This window comes from Hakea prostrata, chromosome 6 (assembly GCF_041222555.1).
Source record: "Hakea prostrata isolate BN-2017 chromosome 6, UWA_Hpros_2, whole genome shotgun sequence".
In the NCBI taxonomy this organism is placed as follows: Eukaryota; Viridiplantae; Streptophyta; class Magnoliopsida; order Proteales; family Proteaceae; genus Hakea; species Hakea prostrata.
In genome coordinates this window covers 19,375,043-19,384,694 of record NC_142605.1, presented here as the reverse complement: position 1 = coordinate 19,384,694, position 9,652 = coordinate 19,375,043, and the positions used below count along the sequence as shown (strand labels likewise).

Here is a 9,652-nt window from a genome sequence, read left to right as displayed (position 1 = left end):
GATGCTTGGGCACTTTTAGCACCCATTGATGGCCGATGGAGGCAGATTCCCAGGATTTTGATGATCGTGTGGAGAAAGATTGGAGGACATCTTTACTTGTTAATTTAGAAAACCCGTTTTTAGATTTAGAAAAGAAAACTAGAGAGAAGATTATTTAGTTATCTATTTTTGCTTCCGCTGAACTCGATATTACATTTGATTCTTGATTCTCTCTCTTTCGTTTCGTTCTTTGATTTAATTGGAGTTTTTTTGAACTCTTGTAACCTTTTTATTAATTATTGCACTATTCTTGCTCTTGATTATCTGTATTTGTATTTATTATTGTTGATAGACTAAAACCATGGATCCTGTGACAGTTCGCACCCACGAGTTGTCGGACGGTTAACCGGGCCTAGCGAGCGGGGTGTGACACTTGTTCTTCTCTAATTGTCTCAAGGCTCTGATGCCATGTTAAGAAAGTCGACTGTGGTAGAATGACTTATTAATCAATGTGATCTCTACCTCTCTATTTATAATAAAGTGGAAAGACCACTATTACATAAATACCTTTACTGGGGTAACAAGAAATAGAAATTTACATGAATAAAATCTCTACTAGAGTTGAACTCCTAGTAGAACTCAACTAACATTTATGATGGTTGGCGCAACTTTGTTTATCTCGTTGTTCTTGTACTTACATGAATAATTATGGTTATTCATGAATAAAATTTACATGAATAAAATCTCTATTTTTGTTCTGTTGTTGTTGTTGTTGTTATTTGAGTTTTTTACGCGCCTTTAGTGGACCACAAATTAATGTTGCGTCCCCTTAATGTAATATATTACATGTGGGTCCTAACCAGACTAATACTGTTAGTCCCTGTTAAGTATAGTCAAATTTCAAACGTGGATAGACTAAAATGCCCCTCAGGCTATTGAATACATATTATTATTATTATTATATTTCCCCCTATTTTTGGATATATATATATATATATATATATATAAAAAATTAATGTATAATGACCAATTATCTCTTTTTAAAATCATATATTATCACAATGTATTAAATAATCCAATGGACACTTTGGTCCCTTCAAGTTTGAAATTTGAATATATTTAATGACGACCAATGGTGTTAGTCTGTTTGAGACCTGCATGTAATATATTAATATATTACACTAAGGAGACCCAACATTAGTTTGTGGTCCACTAAGGGGACACCCACGCGTAAAAAACTCTTATTATTTTTTGTGCCGGTTTGAAATTTGCGAATGGATGCTTTTTTTTGAGCTTTTGAATGGGATAGAAGTCACCACTTTTTTTTTTTGAAAAATGAAGTTTCTATGACCCATTTCTTGCACACAGCGAGAGAGAATTAAGGATTGGGAGAATAAGGGCATGTTTAATTATGGTCTTTTCTGAAGACAACATTCTTTGAATCGTTTCTAGCATTTCTATCAAAGAATGGTAAAAATGGTGGTTTGAGCACAATTTTGACCATTTGGTAAAATTTGTGCTAAGAACACTTGAGACAATGGAGAATTAAAAAAGAAATTCTTATAAAAGCGGGAAGGAGTTAAAAGTTGCATATAAATGAAGTTTTGATTGAATGTCTTTCTTTGATGTAATTTTGATGGGTTTTTTGTTTTTGTTTTTGAGAATGACAAAACAAGTCAAAGTTGTTTTGTAAAAAGCCTTATCGGACAAGAAAATTGGACTAGTTTGTTTCCTGAAAATGAATGAACGACCCATTTTACAAAAAACTGTTCTAAGGGTTTTTACCTACAAGCCAAACAAGCATCGTTAGGCTTCCATCTAGTTTCAATCAAAGGTAATACACAATAAACCTTATTTGTCCTTGAGGAAACTCTTATAATGGATTATGCACTAGATCTCGAGCGACTCATTGTGTTCGCAAAAGGGATCTCTTAATTTGGTATTCTCTCTTGATGGACTTCATTTGAATTCTGGCCGGAAATTCGAGCATGTTGCTACTGATGATCCTTTTCTCATGGTTTTCCCAATCTCATAAAAAGCAGCCAGTAGGTAGTTTTGGCACGGGAAACAAGTTGAATGAGTTTTAATTACATGGTAAGATTAGGGCTGCAACAAGGTCGGTTGGGCTAGGCTTTTGCAATCCGAAGCCCAACCCTATATATTCTAGTCTAAGCTCATTTCCTCCTTGAATCTAATTCAGGGTCAAGGATTACTGTCCTTGACCCTAAGCCCTATAGTGTCAAGCCAAACCCATTCCCACCTTGATTAGGCATGTCCCTAGGCTTGGTCCTGTCCCTAATTGACCCTATCTTAGTTTATGTTCCTAATTCATTGAGATCAAGCACCAGGAATAAAATTAGGGATATGATTAAGACCAGAATCAGAGCAAAAAATCAGAGACGGGTTTTGACGGGCCCGGCAGGCCAAAGAGTAATCCTAGGCTCGTTTTTTACCCTAATCAGTGCCAAAATATTTTGGCCCTAATTTGCCCTCGGGCGAAAATTTTGAGCTCAAGTCCTATTTGGACTCCTAAACCCTAGAAGACAAGCACGATCCAATAAGTGAAGAAAAAGAGGAAGAAAAAAAAAAAAAAAAAAAAAATCCTAGCTCGCCTTAATCCAGGAGAAAATCTGTCCTTTCCCGCTAAGAAGAGAAGAGGAACCATAGCTGGGATACCTATGGACAAATCTCTTTCCATGTCCATATAGGAATCCAATCCCTCGCTTAAGACCTAAGAGGAAAGTCTCCCACGATTTTATTATCTATTATCCATAATAAATAAATCCTGTCATCGAGGAAGTATAACTCATCTCAAACTCTGCAAGTATTATAAATTTATAACTCATCTCAAACTCTATTGAATTGAATACAAATCGCAACCCTGATTCCCACAACGTACTGTTGCTTTACCACCACCGCCCGACGAAAAAAACACAACCAGAGTTTAGGTGTGCAGAGATCTTCTGCAAGATTTTCTTTGAGTTCAGGTCAAGAGGCCGGAAGGAGAAACATCGAGAATAATCAATCACAGAAAAGCTTAGAAATTACTAGAGGAGGAGCGACATGATGAAAAAGTACTCGAGGAGGAAGAGGAAGAGAGAAGAAGAAGAAGAAATTCAAATTCGGTCAGAACTGACAACCGATATAATAATCGAAGAAATCCTTTCAAGACTACCGGTGAAGTCCCTGATGCGATTCAAGTGTGTATCCAAACAATGGAAAATTTTATTTGCGGATCCTTGTTTCATTGCTAAACACGTCGAACGATCAACTAATGAAAACCGAAACCCAACTCTCATCCTTCAACTATTTTTGAATCGTCTTTACTCCTCAAAGATTGAATCCAACAGCACAGCTACCCAGATGAAAGGAGAAGAGGAAGGGGAACAACTCGCTGCTGCTGATGAATGGGGATTTCCAGTTATTTTTATTGCTTGCGAAGCTTCATGCGATGGCTTGGTTTGCTTACGCTTAATAACAAAGGATGATTCAAAGGATAAGGATGACATGTTCATAGACCGGTTACAACTATACAATCCAGCTACAAGAGAATCCCTTCTACTTCCACAAGATCCAGGTCTAGAGGCTTCTGAGTCTTTTTCAAATAATGGGTTGGGCGTTAATCCCATAACCAAGGAATATAAAGTGGTGCAGATAACTTATCACAAGCATGCAATGGCTGTCAAGATATACACAGTTGGTGATGCTTCTCATAGGTGGAAAAAAATTCCTCATTCTTTTCCTTTCTTTGTTGAGCACGATCCATCTATTTGTGTGGGTGGTTCTGTTCATTGGCTGGCCGGACAAAGACCCTTTAGTGTCCTCAATGTAATAGTGTCTCTTGATTTACACCGAGAGGTGTTCCAGCAGATGCCTTCGTTGCCTTTCTATAAGCCAGATATGAAGCTTTGCCTTGGCCATTTAGGAGGGTGCCTCTCTGTATCTACGAGCTTCCCAATGGAGGATTCCATCGACTTATGGGTGATGAAAGAGTATGGAGTGAGGGACTCCTGGGCCAAAGTATTTACGATGAAATCTCAAGTTTCTCCTGGGATAAACATAAAATTCGCATCATCGAGAGGATTTTTCAATGATGGTCGTGAAATTCTACTGATGACAAATACAACAGCGCCCATTTTGTACAATCTAGAGACCCAAGAGATGAAAACAATAACTAAGAATTGCTGTGGCGATTTCAACTTGTTAATGTATACTACTTTTGTGGAGACCCTAGTTTCTCTTAAGGTTCCTACCCCAACAAGAAGGGGATATGATGATACAAATATAGTTTAAAAGCTGAAAGCGGTGAACACCCAACTATTTTGCCTATTTATGTTTGTTTTCTCAATTATTTTTCTGGTAGAATTATTTTGAATGTTGAACTTCCGAATAGTCTATATGCTATGTGAGCCTGTGGATTGTGTTCTGTTTCATCCAATTTGGAATGGGTTGAATTGCATTTTAGGTATTTACTGTTTTGTTTAATTTTATCTAAATACTTATTGGGACGTGTTGATTACTAGATTTCTAATTTTTTTTACCAAAAAACTTTAGATTTTGGGAGGGGTGCTTCTCTGTATCTACTGGCCTCCCAATAGAGGTTTCGATCGACTTATGAGTGATGAAATAGTATGGAGTGAGCGAATCCTGGACCAAACTTTCTAGAAGAAATCTGATATTTCATATCTTCAAGAGGGTTTTTTAAGAATGGTCGTGCAATTTTACTAATGACGGATAAAACAGGGACAATGTTGTTCAACCCAGAGAGACAAAAGATGACGAAGACAAAAATGAAAAACTGTGCTTCACGACAACTATTGCCCTCCTTCTGTGAACTCCTTTGATGGTTTTGTGGAGACTCTGGTTTCTCTTAAGTGGGTGAGCGATAAATTAAATGGTAGAGTTAGAAAATAACAAGAAGGGATTAACACCAAATAATTTTACCTATTGTTTTTTTGTAGAAAGACTAAATTTATTGATTTATTGTAGAGTCTATACGGTACACTAGGATTTGCTGGAGACCACACCATTTGTTTTGTTCTATAAGCTAATTCTCTTTTGTAAGGTGCTGTGTGCGAATTAGATCAAGAGCATGCTTGGACCCTTTTTGTTCAGAGCAAAGAAGATTTCAATGCTAAAATTACCAACTCAACCTAATTAGTCAATGTAATCTTAAAATGGGGATATGCAACTAGCACACTAGTAGCCATATTTTATGTGAAGATAGTAACACCAAAAAGATCTTGATTTCAAACTTCTATCTCTCCACACATCCCTGTTATGTCTATAGATCATTGATCTTTATGATTGGTACAATTTTAGGTTTAAATTAGTTTCAAAGCCAGCTATATATGACCGTTTACCTGCCAAATTATCAACTCCTAATCCCAAGCTTTCCTTAAAGTTCTGAAACCAAGTATGATCATTTACCCACCAAATTATCTACTCCCAAACCCAAAAAAAATGTATAATTTCACTACGGCTTGGGATAATTGATCTGTAGAGATTGATCAATGTTAGAGACAAGTTTTCGATAAATTAGTCACATTTTATATTTAAATTATATGTAACAATTACACTTGAAATATGTCACAGAAAAATTCTTAAATCGACAAAATATAAGCAACTTTATCCAATTGATGTGAAATCTTGAATTGTCCCGATTCTTATTAGTAGTTCTCCCCAAATGTATGGCATTTGGTTCCGCAATTCTGTTGAATCGGGTTCAGAATCATGTTTCTAGGAAATCATGAGTTTGTGGAAGTAGGTTCTGTAGAGTCATATTCCTAAAAAAAATCGTGTTTGGTTACCCTGATTCTGAAAGTGAATCTGTCAAACTTAGCATTTGGTTACCCTGATTCTGAAAGTGAATCTGTCTGAATTAGCATTTGGTTACCCTGATTCTGAAAGTGAATCTGTTTGTTATTTTATTTGATTAACCAAATAGCATAACAATAATTTGTCAAAATTCAATACATCAACCATGAAATTATTGAGACACATTTTTGGTCAAGAATAAATATTAATTAAACATCAAAATTATTAGAACCCAGTTATATGTTCCAACTTCCAACTTAATACAATTGTTAATGAGTTCATCCTAAGCTTGTTGAACCCATGGTTGTTAGTAAGTTTTGGTGAAAGTGACGTCACTAGTAAGGTATTTGATCATCTCGGCATTAAAATGGTTTTTTTCTTAAGTTTTAATCCACAAAGGAAAAGAGATGAGCGAGAACCCTAGCTGCGATGGAAGAGAGGAGCGAGATCCGTAGCTGCGATGGAAGAGAGGAACGAGAACCCTAGCTGCAATGGAAGAGAGGAGCGAGATCGAGTAGGCTCGATGAGAGAGAGGAACGAGAACCCTAGCTGCGATGGAAGAGAGGAGCGAGATCCGTACGCCGCGATGGAAGAGAGGAACGAGAACCCTAGCTGCAATGGAAGAGAGGAGCGAGATCAGTAGCTGCGATGAGAGAGAGGAACGAGAACCCTAGCTGCGATGGAAGAGAGGAGCGAGATCCGTAGCTGCGATGGAAGAGAGGAACGAGAACCCTAGCTGCGATGGAAGAGAGGAGCGAGATCAATAGCTGCGATGAGAGAGAGGAACGAGAACCCTAGCTGCGATGGAAGAGAGGAGCGAGATTAGTAGCTACGATGGAAGAGAGGAACGAGAACCCTAGCTGAGACGGAAGAAATTTCGTGAACGAGAAAATGTGATTCACGAGGATTCCCAACCCGTATTTATACGTGGGTTTCAAAGGGTGAGTCTATTTAAAAACCACCTCAAGAGGTGGTTTTCAAGTGATCCTAAATTTTAGTGTTAAAGAGGATCCTAGCTGAACCTAGATTCCGACTTAACTTTGAACCAAACACAACTTTTTTTTCTAATTTCATTATTCCCAGGAATCTAATTCTAGGAAACGCAGAACCAACCGCCATCTAATATGTAACCCATACCCTGACCTGGACGGCAATGTCTATTGCAAGTGTCGACATCTCTCGCCTCCGTGACTTCTTTGATCTGTGTAATTTGTGCATCCTTTTCAAATAAATTATCTTTTTATTAAATAACTAAAAATCTCGAAATATTTTTATTGGGCATTTCTTTTTCCCCTACAAATAGGAAATTCTTAGCTACCGTAAGTAATATTAATCTATTTTTTTTTTCATAAAAAGAAAAATAGAAATTCTTCGTAACTGGTGGGTAGTTAAGGCTCTTATCAAATCATGAAGAGATTTTATTGCTTTCTGTCGTCCACCACGGGAAGTAGATAAGAGATCGTTGAGCCATTAAGATACACGTGGCCCTACGTGCGCTTCTGCATGCATGTGATCCATCACCCCAATCTCCCGCCTCTTCCTCTTCCAACAAAAAGCACCCACCAGGCCCACCACCCACTGGCATCCACTAACGAAAAAGGCACAAAATTCCAAAAACTTAAAAAACCAAGACAAGACACTACGCCACGTGTCATGCGTGCCAGACGTCCAAAAAGAATATCATCTTTCACAGATTTGACGTATAAATTTATCCAGAAGCAATACACCCCTAAAACTTTCAACAATTTACTATACATACCACTGAATGTAATAATTGTCGCATAAAGTTAAACTGGGCCACACACTCCGATCACTCGGCCAGATCATCCGCATTACAAAATCTGACGGTGATGCTTAAAAAAAAAAAAAGCTAGTGATTTCTCCTACTCCCCAACGGTGAAAAACACAGTAATTCAAGCATTTTACCACACTTTTGTTTACCGTACAGTATTTACTAACACTTATTGGGCGAGAAAAAAACAGATGAGCTTGGAAAGTCGAAACCGACACGTGTCCCTTGCTGCTGTATGTTCCCAAGTATCGACATCGCCGACGATGTCGGTGCAAAAGCAAAGCAGAACGTTCCGGAGGAGTCCACCGGCACCAAGTAGTTTTTCGCCGGTAACGGCAGCGATTTTCCACCGGGGAAATGGAAGGCAACCGTTGGTACTTCAACGGTCTTCTTCGACGATAGATCGTAACAAGTGTCAAACAACGCTACACCGTTTGTAGACGGTAAACCGGACGTTCCCTTAACAAAAGCGTCTCGGAGTGAGTTGTAAACATCGGTTTGTAACCGAGTCACCGCGGTTCCCGAGTCGACGATTACTCCTCCGTTACCAGCTTCGTCCATGGCAAACGACGACGGTGGAATCGATAGCAGCTGGTTACCGACACTGACGCCGCTTAAGCCCACGTAGTAGAACGTGTCCATCTGGCGGTTACGGAGTAACGGAGCTGTAACGGCGTCGGCAGGTTGCGGCGAGTCGAAATCGAGAGTGGAAGAAGAGCTGGAGTCACGGTCGACGAGGCAGTAGGAGAGCGATTTCGCCTTGATCTGACTCGGAAACGAGAGCGATCCACCACCGAGTCCGAGTAACCCAGAAGCTCCAACGAACAGACCTTCATTGTCGTGGCCGCAGCCGAGAGCGATGTTGTCGACGGAACCCGAGTTTCCGAGCGTCAACGACTCGGAAACGAAATCGCCGACCGTGAAAGACCCATCACCGTAAGAAACCTGGTATAGGCAAGACCCGTTACGACACGCCGAAACGTCGAGCGATCTGCATTGTTGGGCGTCGCAGCCGAGAGAAGCGTAAGAAGACGAGGCTGAGGGCTCGAATATCGGATCGGCCTGGTCGTAACAGTCACTGCAAGGTTGACATTGCATCCAGTTCACATCGCTGCCGGTGTCTATGACCAGGTACTGAGACTTAGCTGGTCGGCCGATTCCAACTCGGGAGAAGTACTCACCACTTCCCTGACTCATTCCGGAGATGATCGGATCTGTTAGATCTTCTACTTTAGATTCATACCCATCTGTGTCCATCGGCTTCAGATCCGATTTCTTAATGCCTCGAACAGCCAGATCCACCTTCGCGTTGAGTGATTTGACTCGGGCTGAGTCGCGCGCGAGTCGTGCTAACAGTAGGCTTTTGTAGTCTTTGTGGGTAGATTTGCGAATCGCATCCCGTGAGTGGAGTTGCAGAGTTAACGAAGGTGACGATGAGGTTGTGGTGGTGCTCTGAAGCTCTTGAAGGGTTTCAGCTTCAGGGTCAAATGAAAGCACATCTAGGGTTTTCTGAACCGAAGCAGAAACGTCGAGGATGGAGCTTTCGTACCCAGTTGGTAAACTTCGAGAAAGAGCAGACGAGAAGAAGAGAGCACAGAAAAAACAAAGAAGAACCCTTTTTTCCGCCATTGTTGCTTGCTTGCACAGAGACTGAAAGAAGGGGTAGAGAGAGAGAGAGAGACGAGGACTGTCAGAGCTCTTGAGTAGGGAATTTATTTATACTATAAAGAGTGGGAGAGAGAGAGAGAGAGAGAGAAAGAAGTAAAAGAGAGTAGAGAGAGTGAGTGTGAGAGAATTTACATTGCGTCACGTCAGAATGGCTGATGAGAGAAGAATAAAAAGCAGAAGAAGCATTAAGCGAGAAAAGGGCGTGGAACCTAACTCGCAGGGAAGCAGGGGTTCATGGGTAGGATTCACGGTTGGATCTTCTGAGTCAAGAATTAAATATCTTGCTTTGCATTTCCTCAAATTTCGAGGGTTCATCACTTGGACGTGAGCTTTATTAATGTTCTTGTTTCTTTCTACGTTTTGATTTATATCATTTTGACCACTTGATTAAATGGT

The 9,652-nt window shown here is 39.9% G+C and overlaps 2 protein-coding genes across 2 annotated transcripts; one reads left to right on the top strand and one right to left on the bottom strand.

The window, feature by feature from the left end:
• The first annotated feature begins 3,042 nt into the window (after positions 1–3,042).
• On the top strand, positions 3,043–4,272 carry LOC149012469 (F-box protein CPR1-like). Its single transcript, XM_089157617.1, has one exon. The coding sequence runs from the start codon at positions 3,043–3,045 to the stop codon at positions 4,270–4,272; it is 1,230 nt and encodes a 409-aa protein (XP_089013743.1).
• A 3,286-nt stretch (positions 4,273–7,558) lies between these two features.
• LOC149012468 (protein ASPARTIC PROTEASE IN GUARD CELL 1-like) lies at positions 7,559–9,287 on the bottom strand. The gene has a single exon (XM_089159768.1). The coding sequence runs from the start codon at positions 9,215–9,217 to the stop codon at positions 7,751–7,753; it is 1,467 nt and encodes a 488-aa protein (XP_089015894.1). The 5' UTR covers positions 9,218–9,287; the 3' UTR covers positions 7,559–7,750.
• Positions 9,288–9,652: the final 365 nt, after the last annotated feature.

Excerpts from the sequence above, each read along its gene's own strand:
- LOC149012469 (XM_089157617.1), top strand. The coding sequence starts at position 3,043 with ATGATGAAAAAGTACTCGAGGAGGAAGAGGAAGAGAGAAGAAGAAGAA.
- LOC149012468 (XM_089159768.1), bottom strand. The coding sequence starts at position 9,217 with ATGGCGGAAAAAAGGGTTCTTCTTTGTTTTTTCTGTGCTCTCTTCTTC.